The sequence below is a fragment of the Zootoca vivipara genome, chromosome 6 (assembly GCF_963506605.1).
Source record: "Zootoca vivipara chromosome 6, rZooViv1.1, whole genome shotgun sequence".
NCBI classification, from domain to species: domain Eukaryota; kingdom Metazoa; phylum Chordata; class Lepidosauria; order Squamata; family Lacertidae; genus Zootoca; species Zootoca vivipara.
In genome coordinates, this window is record NC_083281.1 from 58,421,070 (window position 1) to 58,448,011 (window position 26,942).

Genomic DNA, 26,942 nt, shown 5'->3' on the forward strand with positions numbered 1-26,942 from the left:
GCCGTTTGAATGCATTTTTTCTGGAAGCTATCTCTCTCTGGCCTGCTGGAGGTTTTTTAGCCTCCTGTCTCTAAGGAAGTGAAAGAGAACAGAGAGATCTGATGGGGGGGGCGAGGAGGGAGCGAGCGGTGAGTGTTACGCAGTTCCTGTACCTTTAAATCTAAGGAGCTTGAGCTGAGACAGAGAGCGAGAGAGGCAGAAGCTGAGCCTGGGGTCTGTTCCCCTTAATAAGCAAGATCGGTCTCCACTGAGGAAGATGGGAAGAAGAGGGTGAGGAGGATGCAAGAAGACCTCTGCCCCTCCCAGACAGGAGATACAAAAAAGGAAAGAGAGAGAGGCGCCTCTTTCCCTCCATCCTCAATCTCTTCCGCCTCCTCCATCCATTCTTTTTCTGCCACCCTGCTGAAAGAATCCAGCCCTTCCGAAAAGGGCACCTCTCCCTGTCTCTCTCTTTGAAGGCAAAATGTGGGAGTCGTTCCAAAAAACAAGCCGAGATCTAACGGAGTGAGAGGTTTGCTGTGGGTGGCGGTGGGAGGTGTGGGGAGGGGGGGGAGGAAGAAAATGAGAACAGTTGTTTTTGTAGGGTGAGGTGTAGGTGTGTTTGTGAGTGTGTATGTGTGTGTTTGTGTGTATGCGTGAGTGTGTGTGTGAGAGAGAGAGAAAGAGAGAGAGAGAGAGAGGAAGAGAGAGTGTGCGTGAGATTGAGACAGACACAGACACTGCATTGCTGCTGATTCAGGAGTCTCTCCAGCAAAAACATAACCACCAAGATGCTGCTCTGCCTCGGACTGCCTGATCCATTTCTCCATCAAAACAGCAGCAGGTGGAGGTCACAGAGGGGGATTTGAGACCCTTCCTGCCGCCTGCGTGTTGCATCCTCCCGCCTCCCGCAAAACCAGGAATTCTTCTTCTTATATGTTGGCACTTGGCCTCTTTCCCCCGCATCCTTTCTTTCCTTGGGTTTTGCCTCGGATGGTTTTAAAGGAGACTTGCTTGCACCAAAACCTGCCTGATTTGCTGTTCTGGACAATATTATTCTCCCTATTTTGCTCCAATCCAGCCTCCAGAGCAGGAAGTCAAGAGGATCCAGGTTCCATGAGTCTCCCCCTTGAGAAAGTGTGAGCAGCAGAAATTGACTCAAGCAGCTATTTGGATTTGGTGCATTATTTAAGGTGTTGTTGGGTTTTTTTTGTTTTGTTTCTTCCTCCCCTGGCGGCTGCTTCTCCTCCTCCTCCCTCTCTCTTTTTTTCACCTTTTTGAGAATTTTCAAACTGAGTTACATGCATGTCCAGTGGGGGAAGGTTTAATTTTGACGATGGAGGGTCCTATTGTGGAGGCTGGGAGGACGGCAAGGCTCACGGCCACGGAATATGCACCGGCCCCAAGGGTCAAGGAGAGTATGCGGGTTCCTGGAGTCACGGCTTTGAAGTGCTGGGGGTCTATACCTGGCCGAGTGGCAACACCTACCAGGGCACCTGGGCCCAAGGAAAGCGCCACGGCATTGGTGTGGAGAGCAAAGGGAAGTGGGTGTACAAAGGCGAATGGACTCATGGATTTAAGGGACGCTACGGAGTACGTGAATGCACAGGCAATGGGGCCAAATATGAAGGCACCTGGAGCAATGGTCTTCAGGATGGTTATGGGACAGAGACCTACTCGGATGGAGGTAAGTAGCCCATTTGCTCCTTCTGTCCCTTGGTGTTGTCCAGTGGATCATCCTTCCTTTTCTCTGCCAGTTTGTAGTGTATCCTTTTAGGAAGCCCTTCCAGTTGAAAGCTTCGTTCTTACTGTAAGACAGGGGAAAGCAGCCCACCCAAGGCAGTGCCCCTTCCCAATGGAGTCCTCTAAGTTCATTTGTGACCAGGGCTGTTTCTTTTCTCGTTCTCTGTTGCCTGACGAAGGGAAGGCCTTTTTCTGCAAGCTGGTTTGTTGGATAGAGTGGGGGGGCAGGAGGCTGGAAGGCATTCAAATTCTTACTCAGCTATGAAACTCCCTGTGGTGGGTTAGTCACTATCTTTCAACTAAGCTCACCTTGTGGGCTGCTGTAAGGATAAATGAGGTGATAATTGTGAAACATTTTTATTTTATTTTTTATTTTATTGCGTATGGAAAGGAGCTTAGAAATTAAGAGCAATGGCTGTGAGGAACCAAACTGTATCCAAAGTTGTATATGAGGAGGAATACAGTAAGGCAGGGTCATGAAACTGGTCAGAATCATAACAGGAAATGCAGGTTTTTGGTATCTGGAGCAAATGGCCCAAGAGAGAGCCCTTTACATGGATTAATCTGAGCCACAGTCTGCCAGGAAGTGACGTTTGGCTTCCATTCATTTTCATGAGGGTTGTTCAGAACGTCCCGGTGAATTATGCCCCCTGGATCAGGTTGTGTCTCTGCCACCGCCAGTCTGCTATCCTTAATTGTTGCCCATAATCTGCCACCTGAGGTGGTCACGTGCCTGTCCTATCATTGGGCTGTTTTATGACTTGAAAGCATGACTGTAGACCCACCACTTGAATCTGTAGGTTCTTTCAACTCCGAAGCAGATTAGGTTTAAAAACAAACAAACACATAACCCAGGCAGCAAGATGCAATGCTGGAGCTTCTCAGTGCAGGCACTTTGAAATTCTCACAATAATGAAAACACATTGCAAGCTGCTATCATTTTTTTTTATAATTCCCCCTCCACACATAAAGCTCAACCTGATGCACCCAGAGCTTATCTGGCAAACAACTGCAATTCGTAGAGAGTTCCTATGCTGAGATTTCACAACTTGATTCTGTACAGCAGGGGTAGAGGCTCAGAGGCCAGATGTGGGCCCAAGCCTCTCTCTGGGCCATACTCCCTCTTTAGTCATGTCCCTTCTGCCCAGGCCACCCTGCTCACTGGTTTTCCTTCACACCCTCATTGAGTGTGGCTTTTGTGTGGCTGGGATGTGTCCTTGAACCCTAATAACGACTTGCCTGCCTGGGTAGAGCATAGAAAGGTGTAGAAATAAATTTACATTTGTTGCTCTGGCCCCATCCACCACTGACTTGCAGCTCCCAGAACGTTGCTCAGAAGGGAATGTGGCCCAGGGAATGGAAAAGCTTTCCCACTCTTAATGCAGAGAAACCCAGAGGCAGGTGAGGACAGCTGTTTTTGACCTGTGATGGCACTTTCAGGTGTATCGGGGTGAGTGAGAATGGGTACAAATATTTAGCAGAGACACAGAGAGACATTATCTAGTTCTGATGTCTTATCCTGAGAAAACAGCTTTCTTTCTCTCAAGTGACTGAATCGCTCGGCCTCTTGTTCATTAACAGTGTCCCAGCTTCCCTAGGTAGTAAGGGCCAAACCAGCTTCCTAGAATCCTGTGGAAACAACAAGGGAGACCTCTGGTTTTCATCTTATGTGTCTGTATTTATCTCCCTCACCCCAGCCCATGTTGCTTAGAGTGTTCTAAAGATTTTAGATAGAGAAAGAAAGAAAAAAACATCCAAGGCCTTTATCCCCAGCCTTGAAAGTGCAACTCTTTATAAACAAGTTTGTTGTTCTGACTGGGGTAATAGCGGAATGGGGCGACGGGGGTGGGGGGGTGGGGATGAGGAAACAGGACTTTGATATGTTTTAACACTCTATGCTGTGCTTACAAACTTGCTTTGAAATGGTTAGAGCTGAGGGTTTACTTGATTGAACACAGAATTTTGAAAGAGCATGGATACATTCTACATGTTTCCTGCTCCGCTTCTCTACCTTTATCACTCCCTAAGGAGGAGATAATTATTCTGAATACATGGTTTTCTATAAAGGCAAGACTAAAGACCAGCTTGAAAAGTCTCCTAAAACCCAAGGGATGTTTTTTTTTAAAGAAGACATCTGGCCTATCCATGCCTTATTCAGAACTCAGGTGGTCATGATGGAATCTTACTGCAGCAGTACAATTCCTAATGAATTCTGGCTGGGTATGGAGTCCACCATAGCTGCCAAGTTATCCCTTATTTTAAGGGATTTTCCCTTATGCTGAATAGGCTTCCTCGCAAGAAAATGGAAAACTTGGCAGCTATGGAGTCCACAGAATAGGACATTAATTTGAATAACCCAAGAATTGGCCAGAAATGTAAATCTTCTGTCGTGGCTAAATTAATGTTGTCTCTAAAAGCCAGGAAAGATGGGGGAAACAGACTTCATGATGGTTGTGAAACTAGTTTAGGAAGAAATGCTGTCGAGGTAGCAGAAACCTACCCAGCAAAGCTTTGGTGGAGAATTGTAGGGCAAGTGTGGGGAACTTTTGGGCAACTCCCATCATCCCTAGTCATTGGCCATGCTTGTTGGGGCTGATAGGAGTTATAGTTAAGCAATATCTGGAGGGCCATTGGTTCCCCACATATGATGTAGAGCCTTATTTTGCACCTACGGTTATTATTATTTTTATTTTAAAAAAATATTTTCCAAGATTTTTTAAAAAAACAACAACACTTTTACATTCAATTATACACCAAACTCATATTGTTTGCCTTCCTCCCCCTCGCCCTGGCTTCCAAATTCAATCATTCATCATCATGCATATCATTATTTTTCCTCTGTAATTTTCAAATCTTAGTATGTTGTCCATATTTAACACATCATAAATGTTATAACAACCCTGCTAATGTTTTAACATATTTACAGTGTTCTTTAACATATTCTATAAATTTTATCCATACATAAACAGTCTCTTTAAGTTCTTTGGTATCTCTTCACCCACTATTCCAAGCAAGAAGGCTTCTGGGTTTTTTTTTATAAATAAAAGGTTATCTAAAACATTTTTTAAAACTCATTGTAAATCATTTCCCAGAAGTCCTTTGCCCTTCTACAAGTCCACCACATTATCTTTACATTTCCAATATACCGTATATTGGTGGAATTTTTATACATCTTTGCAATCTTAACTGGGGTTAGGTACCAACGGTACATCATTTTTATATAATTTTCCTTTAAAGAACTGCATGCAATAAATTTTAAATCCTCTTTCCACAGCCTTTTCCATGACTCAAATGGAACATTGTGTCCCAAGTCTTTTGCCCATTTTATCATTATATCTTTAACCTCTTCATCTTTTGTTTCCCATTCCAACAGTAGCTTATCCATTTTTGTTAATAATTTCCCATTATTTCCCAACAAATCTTTTTCAGACCTTGAGAAATCCTTCCCAAAGCCTATCTCCTTATCACTTCTGAATATGTCATTTAATTGGTGGTATTGCAACCAATCTGTTAACAGAAATTTTATTTCATCAAAATCTTTTATCCTCAATTTATTTTCTGTTTCTGTTAACAGATCTTTGCATGTGGACCAATTTTCTTTGCACCTACGATTAGCTCAGCAGTTGTCGGTGTAGAATCGAAACACACATAAAAGTATGTCCCTAAAACAGGCTCATGTCTCATGGTATGTCATTTAATCTTGGTTCACCTGAGGATAAAAAATGGCCTTAGTGGAATTCAGCTGAGTTCTCCAAGGGGACTGGGCTGGTGATCAGTCCTAATCAACTCCTGCATTCAGATATTATCGCATCTGGGTGTATGTATGGTCAAGTATATTACACTAGGAAGGAATGGCTCACTGCTTGTCTTGACAAAAAAGAGGTAGCTGTTGAGAGTTAAAGCTCATGTGCTGCTTTAATCCTTCTGATTTCTTAAGCTTCATCATTTCCTGGGATGTCAACATTGCTATCTGCCACAATGCTGTTTTTTAAATTGCAGATAAACTCCAGTATTGTAAGCAGATCAAGTTTTGTTAACAGGTTTAGACAAAGCAAAGCTGGTGTGTATTAAAGATCTGATCTGAAGAGTCTACATTTTCTTGCATAGGAGAAACCAACAGAGGGACATCAAGGTGCCAAGAGGAGCTCAGCATTATTTACAAATGACCATCGCTATGAGTACAGTACATTTGAATTTGAATTTGGATCCAAGGGGTCCGAACACTTCTGTTTTCATCAGCTGTCCACCTAATTGGATGCACTTTCCTCTTTCTACCTTTGATGCTCCCACCCACCCCACATCATATAACATGCTCCTGTTGCAGCAATACAGTTTCCTTTTGCTGTTATCAGTCTCCTGGAACTCCCACACACTCTCCTGTTCTTCAGGCACATGCGCATAGTCTCTCTCGCAAACTTCAATGCTGTCATACACATAATATTCACCCTTTGTACACATACCCACACACAGATGCTCCCACCTCCACATTTGTTTCATGTTTCAGACATGTTTGTCAAAAACAGGCCCATAGATTGCACAATTATATCTCACAGTTGCACAGATGCTTCAGAGGCACAGGAAAGGTATACTGGGCCTTGCAAGCACACAGATGCATTGCTCATACCCAGAAGCACACAGTGAATACCTTTCACACAGACACACCTCGTTTTCAGTATCACTCGGAGGCCCAGATCACAAACATTCCAAAGCTCACTTTTCTCGATGTCATGCTGAAGTTGCCACCTGCATGTAATCACATTTGTGTATTTGCTGTGCATCCTGGGTAATTGTACTTGCACCCTGGGTCAAATACATCATATGCACAGCCACACTGCTATTGTCAAACTGACTCTCCACATACATAAGCTTCCCTCTATTGGAGCAAGGGGTTCAGACTTGTGAACCCTTCCAGTCCCACGATTTTATACATCTCTAGCAATGCCATTTCTCTCTCAAATCATGCACACATAGAAAGAAGAAACATATTCTTGCTTTTCCAAGGTATAAACCTTCGTAGCAATCAAAGCAATGGACATTAGAGTGATAGAAGAGCTAAAGGAGGAAAGTGAGTACTCATTTCATGTTTCTAGGACTGAAAATTGCACGAGAGAGAGAGAGAGCCTGCAAGCATTTCATACATGCCAGCAATCTCTATTTTAGCTGCTTTATATTTGGAAATTGAAGCAGAGCTAATTGAACAATACCAGAAAGGCATCCCAGTCCTGGAAATAACTAAGCAATACTATGTCAGGCTGACGTTAGCAACTCAAATTAGCCTAGCCAATCATCAAGAACATTCTTTTTTTAAAAAAAACAAAACAAAACAAAACCCAGTTTTAATTTCTAGCAATCTAATCTCAAAAGGACACACTCTCAATCTTTCTCCTCCTCATATCAACTCTTCCTTTTTCAGGACCTTGGAGAGTACTAATTGAGCTGCCTGGGCATACAATCAACTGGGCCCTGCTGCCATAAAATTTCCACTTATTTTGATCCCTTTGTCCCAGTACCCTAAAATGAATGTGGTCTGCAAGCCTCAGTCTGTGGTTTATTGCAACCAATGCATTCTCCAAGGACACATCCAGAAGGCCGCTGGGAAGGGGGAGATGCTGTATGTGTATCAGGTGCACACCTGTCTCATGTGGTCCTCCTGTGTGTTAACTCAATCCTTCCCTGGCCCTGGAGGTCCCTGCCTTTCCCTGAACAAAAGCAAGCATATCAGACTAGTATTAAGTCATGAATGGAGACTGCAGAGCTACAGGGCTTGGTATACGGCAACCAATGTTTTCTCCAAGGACAGATCCAGATGGCAATTCATATGGTGCGAATCTAACTCTGATAAAGTGGAGGGGGAAATGGCACTGCCATTTGAAGATACTTCATGAGTCAAAGACTCGTTTACTGATTCACATGCACAACTTGTAACCCACCAAGCCGATTTCATCCACCTTGGTTGCCAGATGCTTCAGAGCCACCCTGTTTTTTGGCAGTCCCACACAGGCAACAAAACAGGAGGCTGATCGAGTCCCTGGTGGACTCCCATAATGTCTGGGGGCGGTGCTTGGGTCACAAGGTATATGTAGGCCTGGTGTACGTCATCCTATGAAAGCTCTGTGGTGTTTGATCGGCAGTGGCTCTTTCTCACATGCAAGTAATCCTTAAATGCTGCCCTCAACCTGTGTGGCAGGCAATGCATGTCCAAACCACCCTAACCACTCTCACACAACTGCCCAGCTGAATGTGCTGAAAGCAGTTGCTCAACAATCCCAACCCATTAGGAGCATGGTCCAGCACATTTTTCAGGAATGCGCACATGCACAGCCTCCAATGGCAACAGGGAAGTTTTTTAATGGAACTTCCCCACCTCCCCACTTTGAGTCATACCTTCCAGTAATGCAAACAGATTAGTTAGGGTAAAAATTGGAGGTAAGAAGCATCTCCTTCCACATGTAATGAATTTTATTCTAGGCTTTAACTATCTGTCATTCTCCTGCCCTCTTGATTTGCACCAAATTTGGTACCCACACTAAAAGGCATATTTACAAGAATTTGGACAATTTGTTCTATAGCCAAGGTTTCGTTCTGAAAATAAGACGGGTTTTTCACCTCACCACAGGGATAGAAATAAATAAATAATAATTATAATAATAATAATTATAATAATAATAATTATAATAATAATAAATTATTTATACCCCGCCCATCTGGCTGGGTTTCCCCAGCCACTCTGGGCGGCTTCCAGCCAAATATTAAAAACAATACAGCATCAAACATTAAAAACTTCCCTAAACACTGAATATAGACTATATATTCTATATATAGAATAGAATATATAGAATAGAATATATACTGAAAATAGACACGGAACTCAGCTCTGGGAGTGTGTAGAGAGAGAGGGGTGGTGGTGGTGGTAAAGGAATATAATTATTATTCTTTGCTGCCGTTGTTTATTTATCGCCTTCCACATATATATATCTTAGGACGATGTACGAAACATAATAAAAACTGAAAAACACAAGAAATAGATGATTTTTTTGTGTGTGAAATTATACAGAATGGACACATTGGCAGAGACCTCTTCATCCAGGAGGGAAAATGTGTCAGAACATATAATTATGCCCCCATCCCTCTCTCTTATTTTACTCTCTTTCCTTATAAGGCCTTAGCATTTGTTTACTTTCCTGGACAGTACATCATCTTCTAAGTGGGGTTCTTTTTGGAGGCACAGTTGCTATTTCTCCCACTGTGTAGGCCATTGGAGTGCTCTGGGTTTGTAACTTAGGCTAAGTGCACATCCCATTTGCACCTATTTGATGATGAAATACTTTGGCCCCATTCATTCCAGAGCCCCATGTGAACTTTGGTGTGTGAGCTCAGAGCTACCACATGTACGGGACACTTGTGCTGTTGTTCTGTAGAGAATAAAGAACTGTTGGCACCCTCACCAAGCACAGAAGGGCCACAGGTCAGTGGCAGAGCACCTGCTTTGCATGCAGAAGGTTCCCCGTTTGATCCCCAGTGGCATCTCTGGTTAAGTAGTCAGATAGCAGAGATGGGACAAATCTGTTCCTGAGACCCCAGAGAGCTGCTGTTGGACCACAACAGCCACCATTCCTGACCACTTCCCATGTTGGATGGAGATGATGGCAGTTGAAGTCCAAACAGCATCTGCAGGGCCACAGCTTGCCCATTCCTGGGGTAAGCAATACTGAATTAGCTGGACCAGTGGTTTGACTCTGTAAAAGGCAACTACATGTGTCCAGGCCACAATTTTGCAGGGTTTCCTGAGGGAAACAATGCATTAAAATGGTATAGAACCAACATCGTGTAGTGCAGATTATAGTGTAGGCTAAGCTGGCTGGGGATGATGGGTTTTGTAGTCCAACTGCACTTCATGACCCAAAGCTGAAGAACGCTGGTGTAGATAATCACTTGAATTCTGGCAATTGGTGGTTAGGGGACCCTCCCGGTACCTTTTTAAAAATTACATATTCCAGATTATTTGTGCTCTAATGCTATGTGAGGGAAGGGCAGTGTCACACATGATCCTGCTTTTTATACTGTTCACACTTGCAAAGTTTCAGGGTGATCACACTGCTTCATTTCCAATCAGTGCCTATCCTGAAGTTACCTGCTGAAATCATGTAGCTTTTTATACCCAAAAAGTTCTAGTTTATTTTTGCCCTGCTTTTTTGTGCTATAGCCCATCTGGAGAGCAACGATGTGGTAGCTTTGGGGGAAGCATTGCAGAACAACAAGTAAAGCAGAATAAATCCACCACTAAGGCACCATTTTTGTCTTAAGAACATGTTGCAGAATACAACCAAAATAAAACACCGGTCTGGAGGGGCCCAGTAAGATTTCCCTCGAGGTGATGGTGAGGGATTGTTTCTTTTCCTGGGATGTAAGGTGTGTGGCAAGCACCCTTTTCAGCCCTTCTTGCTCATATTCCTCCCTGTCAGATTCTCTTCCTGATAGTGAAGCATCTGAGCAACCGGCTGGTTTTTGTTAAGTGCCTTGGTTTCGCTGTTTACAATTCACCTCAGCGTCGTGGTAAATGTACCGTGGAACATTGCATAAGGAGAGAAAGGGCCTTAACTCGCCTGAGAAGTGGGATGAGATCGCAGAGTTTGTGATGAGGATTATTGAGTTTGAGGATTAGTGAAGAGAAAGAGAGAGAGAGAGAGAGAGAGAGAGAGAGAGAGAGAGAGAGAATTAGCCAGATTCTGCTGTACTTTGTGCAGGAAGCATATTAGAAAGAATAAGGCAGCTGAATGCATTTGGGAATGTTTAGCGTGATACATGCTGGAGCATCAGACAATTTTGTGGCACCGATCTTACCCTCAGAAGCAAAGCGTGATGGTCTAGTAGGAGGCTTGGATGAGGACAGGGAAATGGGCTGATTTAGGTGCCATTGACGCTGGGTGCTTTTTAGGTGAGTGGCCAAGATCCTTTTCTAGCCATAAAGCCTTGGCAAGTAAACATTTCTCAGTCTAACCTACTATGCTGGGTTGTTGTTGTTAAGGAAGAATGATAGAGGCCTCCATTCTCTGGAAAGGGCTACAGACACAATTTATGAATAAACGGCAGTCTAAGGTTGCACAGTGCAGAGCTCCTTCTCTCTTGCCACCAACTGTACCCAGGTTCTTGTGCAAGGCTGGTCCAAGCAGAAGTGGCGTTCACCTGGGGGGGGCATGGAACTCCTGGGGACAGATGCTCAGTGGCTCTTTTACAACCTGCCTGAATATTGTCATAGATACAGCTCCCTCTGTCTCTGCTGCTACTGAAGCACTATGGAGATGCCTGCCTGTTGCAGAGAGACATCTCCTGCACTTTACTCCACCCCACCCCACATTAGCCCCTTGTGCCCCATGGAGAAGATCCTTCCTGGAACACCTGATTTCCAGAGCATCAGAAGCCACCCAAAGTGTTATTTAATCCATGGTAGCTTTTTTATATATAAAGCAGGTGTGGGGAATTTGTGGCCTTCCAGGTGTTGCTGAACTAAAATACCCACCAGCCCCAGCAAACATGGCCAATGAGCAGGGATGATGGGAGTTGTAGTTCTGCAACATCTAGAAAGCCAAAGGTTCATCACACATGCTTTAAAGGTTCCTCCAACAGAGGCTCCCTGTCCAAACCTTTTCTTTGGACAGAGAAAGGAGATGCCACAAGCTCTTTAAGGCAGCCTATTGCTGAGCTATGCTTTACATTTGGAGAGTTTCCTCCTTATATTCCACCCTGGAGTAATGGTCAGCAACTGGAGGCTCCAGCTCTGGTCTGGGTCCATCAGGAGCAGTTCTTCCTAGCTTTTCAGCCACCACCCTAGAAGCCAAAAGAGGTGAGGCAACAGAACTTACTGACTGGCTACTTTGGGGGTAGGTGGGTGATTGAGGTGCAGATTTATTGCTCCTAAGCTTCTTATCAAAGCCCTCAGGAAAAAAAAAACCTACCATAGTTTCTGACAGGCCTCCTAAATCAAGCTTCTTGTAATTTAATTCTATTTCTTCTTGCTCTTTGAAAACATAAAAAGAGCCTGGTTGGTCAATCAGGCCAAAGGCCCATCTAGTCCAGCATTCTGTTTCCACAGTGGCCAATCAGATGCCCCAATGGGAAGCCCAAAAGCTGGCCCTGAGTGCGACTAGTGATTCCCAGCAAGTGGCATTCAGAGCCATACTGTCTCCGACTGTGGCAGTCAAGCATAGCTATCACTGCTAGTGGCCACCTGTAACCTTATCCCCCAGGAATGTGTTGAATCCTGTAAAAAAAACATCAAGTTGGTGGTCATCATTACATCTCAGGGTAATTCCATATTTTAAATTTTTGATGCATCAAGAAATACTTTTGTCTGTCTGTGTCTTGAATCTTCCAACACACAGCTTCATTGGATGGCCCCAAGTTCCAGTTTTATGAGAGAAAGAGAAAAAACTTTTCTCTTTACACTTTCTCTCCATCCTGCATAATTTTATACACCTATGTCACAGACGCTCCAAGTGTCCCTGTTTTCCAGGCATGTCCCTGATTTTAAAAAGTCGCCCCAGTTTCTGATTTGATTCCGGAATGTCCCGCTTTTCCTTAGGATGTCCCTGTTTTCATTGGAGAGATGTTGGAGGGTATGGAGTTATCCGATCCCTAAGCCGTCTGAAGGCAATCCTGTATAGGAAAGTTTTTTAATGTTTAATGTTTTATTATGTTTTTGTATATGTTGGAAGCTGCCCAGAGCGACTGGGGCAACCCAGTAAGATGTGTGGGTGGTTATAAATAGTAAAAATATCATTATCGAATTGGACAGTGATGGGAAACCTTTTGAGCTTGGTGTGTCAAAATTTGCCAAAAAACCGAGCATAACTCGGGTGGTGTGTCACTTCGAGAGAAAAACCATAATTTCGCGATATTTAAAGTTTAAATAACAAAAATGTATAATTGTAATATATAACTGTATTTAATAAACCAAAAATTAATAATTTAACCAAACCAAACCAAAAACCCCTTATTTATCACAAAGTGCCCAGAGTTGTTGAACTTTTCTGGGGGAGCTGCCGACCAAAGTTTTGGAGGTTTTTTTGGGGGGTGCAAAAGTTGCTTTGCTTTTTTGGGGGGGTGCCCCAAAGCTGCTGCACTTTTTGGGGGGGGGGAAGAGAACAGAAATAAATGACGAATAATACCTTTGCTGGAACTAACATGCAGCACCGACATAGTTAAAAAACGAACGCTGTTACACCCAATCATCGTCTGCCAAAGCGCCAGAAAAAACAGCACAGAAAGGGTTAAAAAACCAATCTCTGACTACCAGCAGCAACAACAACAAAAAGGATCCGGGTTTTAACAGCGGAGACAAGCTGTAGCGGAGACAAGCTGTAGGAGGAGCGGGAGAACAAATGGGGGGAAAACAACAACAACAGCGTGAATGGGCCGAAGGGGCGCGTGCCAGCAGTGAGGGCTCTGCGTGTTATGTCTGACACGCGTGTCATAAGTTCGCCATCACTGGAATGGGATGTCCCTATTTTCAATGGAGAAATGTTGGAGGGTATGCTATCATGTCCCCTTGTACTCACATTTTCAAGTTTAAACTAAAAACCTCCAAATGTTCTTTCATAGGGAGTATATTCACAGTTAGTTTTATATGCTCATGTTAGCTGTGAGCAACAATTTTGTTACAGATTGAGAACCCGCACAAACTGTCAAGCAGGAGGGACAGAAATTTGCCTTGAGAATATAGAGGAGCATTGTCTCTTAGCGGTAAAGTTTATTCTAGAGCAAACTGGGAGGGCAACATTGCATACACAGAGAGATTTTGTTTCAAATATCTATATGCTATATTCACCCAAAATAAATTATTGAAGCAGCTTTCAAAAACGTTAAACAATTGGGCAAATAAAGAAGCAACATTTTTTTTAAAAATGGAGGGAGGGGTGATTCAAAGGTACCATTCCGCTAAGGCCTTTTGCCAGCTGCCCTAGGAATTTCCAATTCGGAATGCAGAGAATGCCCCTCCAATGGGAGAAGGCAATACTGTTCCCAAGATGCCCAAGAAAACTATATGAACAAGAGAGGGTTTTGCATCCGGAAAGGTAATGCATACTGAGGCAGGCAGAGGCAGAGGAAAAACACTCACTCCAAACTCAAAGTCAAATTTAAATTTTGTTTTGTGAACCAGCAGGGCCGTCTCAACCACGTCGGGCGCCCCACCCCGCGCCACCCAGACTACCCCTAGAGCCAGCCCTGTGAACAAGATTGCCTGCATTGTCCAGTCTGAATGTTGGTTCATATTCTAGAAGAGCCAGAAACTCACCAGCTAGCCATAGGGCAATTTACTGATTTCTCAGCCTCGGCTTCTTATCTAGAAAATAAGTATAATAATGACATAGCCCACAGTGTTGTTTCAAGAAATAATTAAGTACAGATAATGAAATACACAAATATACAATATATTGCAGGAGGTTGTAAAAACTTGTGATGTCACAAGGACCTCCAGTAAGTCTTAAAGCCTTTCTTTTTCATTTATGAAATGTGTGTAAGGATATAAGTAGTAACATCAAAAGCAAGGATGATTGTTTTTGCTTTGTGCTGGCTTGAATTTGCAGGAATTGTCCTTTGGGAAACTGGTGAAAACAAGCCTTTTCTCTCAGGAGAATACCGGGCAGAGGGCCCAAGAGTTCAACAAACAAACAAAATGAAAGAAGGAAATTACTTGCGGGTGTATCACACATAGGAGATCTGCCAGACATTGCCTTTAAACTTTGGTTCTCACTAGGCTTTTCTCTAATCACAGATTAAATATTGCAACTGGAGGCAGGGATATTATATTTCCCCAAAATTCAAGCATTATAATTTTTGTTTTTTTCTCTCTCCTCCATCTCCTCTGCTAGCACCGTCTCCTCTATTAGCAATGTTTTGCAAAGTGAGTGCCAATCCTCATTTAGCCAAAACTGCACCATACACAAACAGGAGAAAGGTTTCAGCTCAAGGGAGCAAGCATTATAGAGCTACCAAAAAGAAGAAGGAAAAATAGAAACAAAAACGTAAGGAAGCAAACGGACAACCCCCAAAGCAACTCACCAAAGCCTGGATGTACTCAGTAGGCACAGAATGCTGGCTGGCTGCTGAAGGGGGAAAGCTGGAAACTGGGGGAGGGAATGGAATGGAGTATCCTGGGGAAGGGTCTGACTGGCCAGAACCTTGAACAGGAGCATTCCATGTTGCAGCCCCTGCTTACACCCATTGTAATGCTGATGATGGGATGTAGTTCTCTGATTGTCAGGAAATGCTACTGAATGTGGCCAAGTGACTCACATAACCCTGTACCCCTGCTGGTTTTTTTGACTGCTTTTAAAGATGCACCTTTTAACGTTTTTTTGAGGCAACGCACTCCCTCACTCAACCATCAGAGCTATTGAAATATGTACCTGCAGATCTACTCACTCTCGCTCTCTCTCTTTGGTGGGGAAGGGGGGGGGGATGAAGGGGAATGGGAAAGAATAGCTGTGCCTGTTAAAGGTGCACACTGTGGGGACCAGAGACTCTTTTGGAACCAAATGATGCCCTGCTGCACCTTTAAAAGCTTCTGCTGTTTCCATCTTTAAGCACCTCTGCTTTTAAACGGCCAGGTAGCTCACTGCAATATGCCGTGTTGTTACTGTTTTAATGCATTACATGCCTGAGATTCTTCAACGCTGCCACTTTGCATGGAAATGAATCCTGCATTCCAAATCCACTGTTGGAGGCCAATGCAGCATATTTCCAGACTCAAAAAATCGAAATCCAGGTCGAAGCTGTGGTGCAGTGCGCGCTTTCCTTTCCTGCTCGGTAAAGATTCAAGCCAAAGCACCTCCCATTTTCTTCGTAGCCTTGTCTGCCTCAGGCACCCCCCTTCCCGCCCCCGACCATGCCCCAGCATCCTTGCATTTTCATGTTCTGAGTGAGTCAGTTCCTTCTCTTCCACTCCATCTTCTGCAAATGCATCCCGAGATTTTTTTGTTACTTGTATTCAGCAGAAGGATTTCCCCTCGGCCAGCCTGCCTCTCTTTCTTTACAGCACTTTCTTCCTTCTCTAATAGCCTTGTTACCTCTCCCCCTGCTCATTTCAGGCAGAGGTGGCCTTTGCAGCTCTGCTGCCTTCTGCTTGATCATTGGTATTTTCTAAAGAAGCCTGTTGCTTAATCACACAGGCTGGAAGAAGGAAATATTACTCAGTCTCTGGGGAGAAAGAGTCCAGAACAATGGGCCTCTTTAAAAAGAAAAACCTACCAACAAAATAAGCCACCCAAATAAGCAGTCAAAGTGATAGTCACCTGGAACAGAAGCTGAGGAGCTAAGCTCTGAAGCAGAGGCAAATTTGCTCTCCCGAATGTGCTTGTATCTGTTCAAATAAATTTTATCCAAATTCATAGGAAATAAAAAAGGACACTGCCATTCCAGGTCAAACTTATTTGTCCATCTAGTTCTGTACAGTCTACTCTGACTGGCAGCCGTTCTCCAAGGTCTCCAACAGAGGCACCTTTCCTATTGCCTTCCTGTATGATCCTCTTAATTCAAGATACAGGCTATCAAATGAAATCTGAATGCCAGATTAACATTGTGTAAGGATACAAGCGAAGAAGCTTAAGTTCCAATTCATGCCAACTTGTTTAAATCAAACTGGAAAATTTGTTTATGCATTTATCTTGTACATTTCAACTTCATTAGATCCAGTTAACTGGATTCCTAACCCAAGTCCATGTTTGGCGCGCATTAATTAATTTTATTAACTCAAAATCAGGGTGATGTGTTGCTTTAATTAAGGCAGCACGCAAACAAGTTTAAATCCTCCTGCGAGTTATTTCCAGTGCCTGGGGGCTGTAACCAACTAAGTTTTACTCAGTGCAGACCCACTGAAATTAATGGATCTATGTTCGCCATGGTCATGAATTTCAAGAGGTCTGTTCTGATTGGATAACAAGCCTAAGGAAAGAAACAGATAACTTCCTTTCCCCCCACTCCACATTTTATACATCCTCAACATGCTCCCCCAAACACATACTTTAATAAGATTTTTGATAAGGTTTTGATAAGATGCTACTCTGGGAGAAGCAGGTGGAGTTGGGAGCTATATATACTCCTGTGGCATTATATGCACATACCCTCCAACATTAGGGACATCCTATTTATTTATACCCCTCCTATCTGACTGGGTTGCCCCAGCCACTCTGGGCAACTTCCAGCATATATAAAAACTCAATTAAAAAAGCTGCCTTCAGATGTCTTCTAAGGCTTGTATAGTTACTTATCTCCTTGGCTGGGGTGGGGTGGGGTGTCATATGACTCCATACCCTCCAACATTTCTCTGATGAAAATAGGGACATCCTAAGGAAAAGTGGGACATTCCGGGATCAAATAAGGAACCGGGATGGCTTCTGTATATCCCTGGAAAATAGGGACACTTGGGGGGGTATGAATGCTGTCTTCACAGCTCCTTTGTTTTCCAGCAGCAGAAGCTTCCTTCATATTTCCTTCCTTCCATTTCCGCACTGCCATATCAGTGTGGACTGAAGCAGAGCTATTCCCCTTGTGCACTGCCCTGTTCCAGAGCCACAGAACAGAGAACATGCAGCCCACCTCCTACGTTTATTTGCATTTGGGTATAGGATAGAGCGCAAGTGAGAAACACACTAGCCTCATGTTATGCAGCCCCCCCCCAACACCTCCTGTTCTCTGCTCTATTCTTCCATCCCAACAGAGTTCCTAGCCTCCTCCTCATTTCCCCTTTATTTACCATGGATTTTTAATGTGTAATCCTCTCCACCTCCTCCTATGTTTTTAAGAACAATTAGATGGGGCAGTATTTAAATTAAAGAAAGTAAACTTTAAAAAAAAATCCGTTTGCTGGTTGTCTTGGAGAAAAGCTGTCTGAGAAGAAATTAGTAGGTTTCTGCCATGCATAGCACACTAAGGTCAGAAAGGAATTACTTTCACTTACTTTCGAGAACAGTAGCTCTGTTGTACTAAATAAATAAATCCTCCATATACTTTTTTTGAGAACAACTTTTTTTAAAAAAAAAAAAGCAGTGAGGCTCACTTCTTATCAAGCCTGCATAGGTCTGGGAATTTTAATATGAGGTAGCCAGGATGAGAAGTGATGCAAGGTTAGTCAGTCCCAAACACTCTTTTGTCTGGCTCCTTTCACCACTGGCATCTGCCCCCCCCACATACTGTATAACCATCAAAGGAATACAACCCTGGACAGCAACTAAATTGACCACCCCAGAACAAAGGATGCAGCCTTTGAAAGTGGTCTCTCCCCGTCATTATTTCAGTGGCAATAGAACATAAGAAGCATGGTGTTTTTTTAAAACAACAGCAGCAGCAGCAGCAACAACAACAACAACACCCATCTCCCATCAGCATTCTGGTGTTGTCATTGTTGCAGTAATCCAATTTTCTACATTTCCCCCAAGAGCATCCCCATGCATGGGAGTCTAAACTGGAGGTCACTGGAGCAGGAATGATGGTGGCAGTATCAGCTGTGTAGCCTCTGTCACAAAGGTGTTCAATACTTCAGTGCCCAAGTTATGTGGCTGAACTCACTCAATCTCTTCCTAGTTCAGCAAAATGTCCCACAGTTTTTGAAAACCATATGGGTAGCTTTCTCCGTGTCTGCAGTGCAGTCTGCATTCCAAAAAAAGTGTGCATTCCACCCAACATCTCCTGTGTGACATTTTCCCTGTCATGGTGCACCTGTTGAATTTCTACATGCCTTGTAAAGCTCCCCCTCATTGGTTGCCTACTGAAAGACACATCGGTGTGAACTCCTTCTGCTTTTTCCAAGTGAGGAGGCTCCCTTCTGAACTGTGACTCCCCAGGCTCATCGCCGTAGGAATATATTTTCCGAAGGCCCAGCAATACAACCAACTCGCTCATGAGCCTCATCTCTGAGTCCTCACCCTCCTCCTTTTGGTCCTTATCCTAATCCCTAATCTTTCCCTACTTCCCAGCGCTAATCCTATAAATCCTCCATTAATCCTATCTGTCTCGTTCTCTCCATCACCCTTCTCTGTCTTTGTGTGTGTGCTGGGGGCGGGTGGGGGAGACAGTGACGAACCTATGGAGGCTGTGTTTCCATTTTCTCCAACAGTAATATTTAATAGGCCCTGGAGCCACATCTCCCTCCCTCCCTCCTTCCCTCCCTCCCACACACATACACACAGAGAATTTATACCTCATCCTGGAGCTCCCTTGCTTCCGCTACCCATCCATTCAAAATGCCTTGCTTGGGAAAGAGACCTGACAACTTTTGCTGGTGTGCAGGGAATTTAAAAAGAGCTCCTATGGATCAGATTAAAGGTTCATCTGGTCTAGACTTTCCTCCAAGGAGTTCAAGGTGGCAGACATGATTCTCCACCTCCTCCTCTGTTCCTCACAGCACCCCTGTGAGGTAAGTGAGACTGAGAGACCCAGTGACTGCCCTAAGGTCACCCAGAGAGCTTCATGGCTAAGCGGGGCCTTGAACTTTGGTCTCCCGGGTCCTAGTTCAACACTCTCAACCATTACACCTCAATGGAAGCTTGATGTTTTCAGGAAGCTCACGAGAAGGCAATGACAGCAACAGCCCTCCCTTGTTGTTGTTTTCACCCAGTATTGGCATTGTGGTATACTTACCCCTGGGCAGGGAGTTTCCATTTCAGCCTCAGAACTCATAGTCATTGATAGGCTTACTAATGTTCTCCATGTAGTTGCCTGATTTCCTTTTATAGTTGTCCAATGCAATCCTAACTCCACTGTTAATAAGCCCCATTGAATTCAATGTGACTTTCTTCTGATTATACAGGGTTGGGATTGTCCTGCAAACCATTGTAACATCTAACCTTAGTTCCACAGTGGCTACCGTAGGTCTGATGAGCGTTGCAGCCCCGTACGCCTGGAAGGCACCAGGTTGGGGATGGCAGCGGATTTAAAGCATTCTTATCCTGCCCTTTGGTCAAAAGAGGCTCCCAGAGAAGCTTACAGATGTCAGCAATATGACAGTCCCTACCTTCAGGCTTACATGTGTAAAATACACGATACAAAAAGAAAAGGGATTGGGAGGGAGGGAGGGAGGGAGGGAGGGAGGGAAAAGAAAATCCAGGCACAATTTCTTTGTTACATGTAATGACTGGCAGGAAAAGAAAGGTTTCAAGGAGAGGATCAAAAGTCAAAAGTTGCTGGTCTTTCAGCATATCCAATGGGAAGGGTCTTCAGTCCAATTTCTCTCCCTCTCCTGCAGCCTGATGAGAACCACTGGTGTAGGTCTGTGTGTGCTAAGATTTCTGGGCTTTAAGGGAAGAGAGAAGTCAATGCAGGGAAAAAGTGGATAGAGAAAGGTGTTTCTCCCTCTCTCATAATCCTAGAGGACATCCAAGGAAGCTGAATGTTGGAAGATTCAGGACAGGCTCTTCTTATATCGAATGAAAGACCACCCATGAAACCTATGAAAATCACTCCGAGGTCCTTGTAGGGAGGGTGGTGTATAAATGTATTAAATCAGTGTTCTTCAATCTTGGGTCCCCCGATGTTGTTGGACTACAACTACCATCAACCCCAGCCAGCCTTCCTAATGGTCAGGGATGATGGGAGTTGTAGTCCAGCAACATCTGGGGAGCCAAGATTGAAGAACAATGTAATAACTTTTTTACATAGCAGATGCTATGTAATACATTCCACTGACCTCTTCTGGACTGATGCAGAACTGCTCTGCAGTGCTTCTGCCTTTCAGCCAGGAAGATTGTGCAGGACAGCCTCCCCACCCTCTGCTCCTGCAAAGGCCTTCATGCAGCATTGTGCTGACAAATAATTTGGCCTTTGCCTGTTGAAAATAACACCTCCCCTCAAAAAAAAAAATCCAAATCTCTTTTCACCAGTGGGAAATGTTTCATTGCAATTGCAATTCCATCCTGTCACTTTTCAAAATGTGACAAGTTCAGATGTTCGTAGAATTTCCCAGGGCCTGGATAGCTCATTTTGTTAGTGTGTGGTGCTGATAATACTAAAGTTGCAGGTTCAATCCCCGTATGGGACAACTGCATATTCCTGCATTGTGGAGAATTGGACTAGATCCATGGTTCCCAATGTAGGGCACACGCCCCACAGGGGCAATATGATTTTTAAGGAGGAAAATTCAAGAATGAGTGATTAACAGTGAATGGCCTTTTAGGCTTCCTCCACATGAATGGGAGTTCACTTTTTGAATACAGTGGTACCTCGTGTTACAGACACTTTAGGTTACAGATGCTTCAGGTTACAGACTCTGCTAACCCAGAAATAGTACCTTGGGTTAAGAACTTTGCTTCAGGATGAGAACAGAAATTGTGTGGCGGCGGCACCGGGAGGCCCCATTAGCTAATGTGGTTAAGACCAGTTTCAGGTTAAGAACGGACCTCCAGAACAAATTAAGTTCTTAACCCAAGGTACCACTGTAATAAATATTATATGTCACTGGGGAGGGGCCACCAGGATTTTAGAGATGCTTAGGTGGGGCATGGCCAAAAGAAGGTTGGGAACCACTGGACTAGATGATCCTCAGGGTCCCTTCCAACTCTACAATGCTATGATTCTATGACTTGCAGTCCTGTGAGTGCAAGGAGCTTCCACTTGCGAGGGACTGTGTTGCTCAGAGGGTGCTGCTACCACCAGCTTGCTAACCCACCCCCTTTTCCTTTCCCGCCTCTTTGCTCACAGGGACATACCAAGGCCAGTGGCTTGGAGGGATGCGCCAGGGATATGGTGTCCGGCAGAGCGTACCGTATGGCATGGCTGCGGTTATCCGATCCCCACTAAGGACGTCCATCAATTCTCTGCGCAGCGAACACACCAATGGCACAGCGCTGCACCCAGATTCTTCGCCTGCCCTGGCCGGAAGCCCTGCCGTCTCCCGGGGCGGCTTCGTCCTGATGGCTCACAGCGATGCCGAGATCCTCAAGAGCAAGAAAAAGGGCATCTTCCGACGCTCCCTCCTGAGCGGGCTCAAGCTGCGCAAGTCCGAATCCAAGAGTTCCCTGGCCAGCCAGAGGAGCAAGCAGAGCTCTTTCCGCAGCGAGGCGGGCATGAGCACGGTCAGCTCCACGGCCAGCGACATCAACTCCACCATCAGCCTGGGTGAAGGGGAGGCCGAGCTCTCCGTCATCGAAGACGACATCGACGCCACCACCACCGAGATCTATGTGGGCGAGTGGAAGAACGACAAGCGGTCGGGCTTCGGGGTCAGCCAGCGCTCCGATGGGCTCAAGTACGAAGGCGAGTGGGCCAACAACAAGCGCCACGGCTACGGCTGCATGACCTTCCCAGACGGCACCAAGGAGGAGGGAAAGTACAAGCAGAACATCCTGGTGAGCGGCAAGCGGAAGAACCTCATCCCGCTAAGGGCCAGCAAAATCCGCGAGAAGGTGGACCGAGCCATCGAGGCAGCCGAACGGGCAGCCACCATCGCCAAACAGAAAGCGGAGATTGCGGCTTCCAGGTAAGGCTGCTGCTGAGTTGTCAGAGGAGCAGGGGGAGGGTGTCCTGCACATATCTATGGTTCCAGTTTCTGAAGGGAAGGTGGGGTGATTGTGCAGGGGACTACCACTGCTTGGCTGTGGTAGGACATAATTCAGCGGCATCTCTTTGTTACGGATGGTACCACGAGGTGAAATAACAAGGCCAGAATAACAAGTGTGGTCTGTAAGATAGAGGGCAGAACTGCTGTGAACTTGGGCCCTGAACTGGGCAGTCCTGGGTGAAGGCCGGGCTCATTCTTCCTTTTTGCACTGAGCTCATAATCAAAACTTATATTGCTATTTTGATACTGCTTCAGCACTGTAATCTGAATGACATGTCAAGGGCTTGGTTGGTCTGTCTGATGCTCAGAGCACACAAGGGTTGTTTCTTGGCCGTGAGTCAGAAGAAGAGAAGCAAAGATTCCAACTGGAGGATGAACAAAACAGGAAATGGGCAGTGTGTGAATCTGATAAATGTTCTGAACAGATCAAGATGAGGTTGATGGGAGCAAGGAAAATGGGGCTGAGGAGGAAGTGGGGAGTAGAAACTCAACTTGTGGATCTGCCTCTGTCTGCCTGAAGTCCAAGGCAAGATGTTTAAGGCTCAGAGAGACGTGTGGAGTCCAGAATATGTATAGTTCCCATGCACTTTCATTTGACCCTAAGACAGGAGGGGGAAGAAGCTGACCCTCCATATGTTGTAGGACTCTACCTAATTTCAGAAGGAGGCCGCTTGATAGGTGATAGTCCTCTGATGGTGGTCTTGGGCTGTAGGCCAGCATTTTAGGCCTTCTTAAAGACACCAGGATTGTTTCCAGTTTCCCTGTTCATACCACAACAGTCCAAGCGACACAATACATTCTTCTGTCCCACACAATGTTCTCTGTTTACTGCAAGGTACAGAAGAAAGCATCAATAACAGTAGGTACAAGTAATGAAGGTAACTATGGCACTTGGCCACAATGTCTGTGTTCCACCCCCACTGTTGGGGGGTATTATGCCTCTGAATAATACCAGTTTCTGGGAATCCCAAGTGGGGAGAGTGCTGCTGTTTCACTCAGATCCTGCTTGGGGGCTTCCTGTTGGGGCATCTGGTTGGCTACCGTGAGAACAGGATGCTGGCCTAGATGGACCTCCTTTGGCCTGATCCAGCTGCAGGGCTCTTCTTGTGTTCTTACTGTGTGTTGGTTCAAATCCTAACTTGGCCATAAGGTTCAGGGGGAGGCTTTGGACAGGCCCCCACCTCACAGCATGGCTTACTTCAGTAGGTTCATTATGAAGATAAATGAAGTTGGTGTTACATTTCGTGCGCTGTTTATACATTCTCATGATACATACTAATTGAAGTGAGGACAATCCAGAGCAAATACCAGTCATCCCCTCTTAAAAAAAAAAGAGTCATAGCTAGCATATTTGCACAGGTATGGGGCTTCCTTCCTAGAACAATGACGTTTTGTGTTTCAGGATGCCTGGAATTCAAATTTCCTTGATTCAGAGATTTGAGAGAAGGTAGAATGTCCAAAGCTAGGGAAAAAATCCCAGGTGCCCTTTTGCCCAGGTGCCTAAAATGAGGCCTAAGTAATTTGCCATTTTTGCTTCCTGCCCCTGCCAATGCGATCTTGGAATCTGGGGATCTAACATGTTTTTCCATCCCAAGGAGCAGACCAGCACTTGCCTAGAATGGAGAGCAGCATCACATACCTTGGAAGAAGGCTGAGAATGTCTCTCTCTTTTTGGGGGGTGGGGGCGGCGGAAATCATAGCTAGCCCTCTCCACTTCCTTCTCAGACAGGCCCTTGAGGATGGCCCCAGTTTTTGGCCTCTCTTCAGCCCACAGCTTCTCTCTGCCAGAGAGCAGGGGACTGTGCGTACCCAGAAAAAAAGAAAGTAAAATCAAGCCAGCACACCCAGGGACAGCACAGACAGTTTCTGCCCAGATGAAGGAGGCTTTCTGAGAAAAAAATAATAATTGCTGAGCAACGCTTAGCACCTGCGGGACAGACCCAGTTTTACCCCTATTGTTTAATTACACAGATCTTCCAGTTTTAATTACATTTCCAACACATACACACACACAAAAGTCTGTGCTGTGGAACACTGTGATAATCTTCTTTCTTTCTTTCTTTCTTTCTTTCTTTCTTTCTTTCTTTCTTTCTTTCTTTCTTTCTTTCTTCTAAGGATTTCACATCTTTAGGTTTAGGTTTTTTTTAAAACATGCATGTCCCTCTTTTCACATTAATCAATGGCTGCTAGCCAGGATAGCTATGTTCTGCCTCCTCAGTTGCAGGCAATAATGCTCCTGAATTCCAGTTGCGAGAAATGCCAGGAAGGGGGGGGTGCTCTTGTGCTTGAGTCCTGCTAACAGGTTTCCTACAGGCATCTGGTTGGCAACTGTGAGAACAGGATGCCAGACTAGACGGGACATTGGCTTAGTTCTTTTATTTACTAAATTTATATACTGCCCTTCATCCAAGAATCACAGGGTGGTTTACCATATAAAAACACAAAAGGACACGATGACCTGATAACAAAACGATAGCCCTTTCCACACACACACAGTTTAGAAGGCAGGCTCTCCTTATGTTCTTAATCCAGTGATGGCCAAACTTGGCCCTCCAGCTATTTTGGGACTACAGCTCCCATCACCCCTAGCTAACAGGACCAGGGGTCAAGGATGATGGGAATTGTAGTCCCAAAACAGCTGGAGGGCCAAGTTTGGCCATCACTGTCTTAATCCTTCTCCCTATTACCTTTTCAGCCCATATTATCTATACCACAGATAGGCACTTTAACAACTGTTCGTTTTCCAAACAGAACCATGCAGGCTGGTTTATGTGTGGTGTAGAAAGAGGGGTAGAGATTTCTAACAGCAAATTCATAGCAACCACACCAAAGTACTTTCCCGGCGTCTTTTGAGGAAACCAAGGCTGTTGAGTCTGTATAAAAAGGTAAAGGGACCCCTGACCATTAGGTCCAGTTGCGGACGACTCTGGGATTGTGGCGCTCATCTCGCTTTATTGGCCGAGGGAGCCGGCATACAGCTTCCGGGTCATGTGGCCAGCATGACAAAGCCGCTTCTGGCGAACCAGAGCAGCGCACAGAAACACCATTTACCTTCCCGCTGGAGCAGTACCTATTTATCTACTTGCACTTTGACGTGCTTTCGAACTGCTAGGTTGGCAGGAGCTGGGACCGAGCAACGGGAGCTCACCCCGTTGCGGGGATTCAAACCGCCAACCTTCTGATCGGCAAGCCCTAGGCTCTGTGGTTTAACCCACAGCGCTAAATATGACAAGTAGGCTTACCTTGTGTTTCTCCCAGCCTTTCCACTTCTCCTTAAAAATATCAGTTGTTGTGGTACCCTGGTATGGCACAGCTTCAAGGAGTCTGTGGCCCACTTGTGGCCATAATTCACTACTTGAAGACCAGCATGCTATAACAGCTGGAACAAGTTTTCCAATATGCTCCCTTCTCAATGTATTTTAATGACAGGATTATTTCCATCCACACAGAATGGGCTTCAGGATGATGGTGGGTGAGTGGAGGAGAGTCCTCAGTGTGACCCACTTCCTGTAATCTCTCTCATCTTGTTTCTTCATGTGTGAGTGTGTGACTCATCTGGTTGCCTCAGTGCCTCTTTGTATGATTGAGATTCAGGGGTGATAATCTCATAGTTTAAACTCCAGCAAAGCAGTTGTGTCATCCGTCCTCTGTCTCTGTGTTGTTATACTGGGGCTGTTATTCTGAGAACAGCCTCTAGCTGGCTGGGGTCCAAGGCTCCTACAATATCCTCTTTTGACTGCAGTTCTTTTTGCTGGGTCACAGGTTGCTTTGAGGCTAGCTAGACTAGAGCCCTTTTAGCAGGGCTGAAGCGCTGCTCCTCCATAGCCAACTAGAATCAGTTCTATCAGAGTGGCTCCACATGACCTATAATATAGCCTTAAAGGTCCAGTTGTGACCGACTCTGGGGTTGCACGCTCATCTTGCATTATTGGCCAAGGGAGCCAGCATACAGCTTCCAGGTCATGTGGCCAGCATGACAAAGCCACTTCTGGCGAACCAGAGCAGCACACAGAAACGTAGCGGTCCCTATTTATCTACATGCACTTTGACATGCTTTCGAACTGCTAGGTTGGCAGGAGCTGGGACTGAGCAACAGGAGCTCACCCCGTCGCAGGGATTTGAACTGCCAACCTTCTGATCAACAAGCCCTAGGCTCTGTGGTTTAACCCACAGCGCCACCTGCATATAGCCTTACATCCTCCTTATAAACTGCAGTACTAACCAAGGGTTCCCAAAAGAGCTTGCAGGTGTAATCTCAGAGTCACTGTAATTGTTGAGAATTATTGGAGAAGAGGTGAAGTCACTGCAGAATGGAGGTGGGCAAATATTGTCTTCAAATCTTCAAGGGGGGGGGAGAAGACCCAGGCAACTACCGACCGGTCAGCTTGACATTGATACCAGGAAAGGTCCTAGAACAGATAACTCAACAGTACATTTGTGAGCACTTAGAAAACATAAGTATCTCAAAAACAAGCCATGCCTGACAAATCTCTTTTCTTTTCTTTTCTTTTGATAGAGTTATAAGCTTGGTGGATCAGGAGAATGCTGTGGATGTAGTGTATCTTGATTTCAGTAAGGCTTTTGACAAAGTTCCCCATAATATTCCTGTGGAGAAGCTGGTAAAATGTGGGCTGGATGAGGTAATGGTTAGGTGGGTTTGTATCTGGTCAAC

The 26,942-nt window shown here is 45.0% G+C and overlaps 1 protein-coding gene across 1 annotated transcript in view; it reads left to right on the forward strand.

The window, feature by feature from the left end:
• Positions 1 to 576: 576 nt before the first annotated feature.
• Positions 577 to 26,942, forward strand: part of JPH3 (junctophilin 3) — an 86,011-nt gene continuing 59,645 nt past the window's right edge. The window contains exons 1-2 of the mRNA XM_035120767.2: positions 577 to 1,666; positions 21,412 to 22,189. Of these exons, the coding sequence (XP_034976658.1) occupies positions 1,285 to 1,666; positions 21,412 to 22,189 (1,160 nt within the window). The 5' untranslated portion in view covers positions 577 to 1,284. The remainder of the gene's footprint in view (positions 1,667 to 21,411; positions 22,190 to 26,942) is intronic.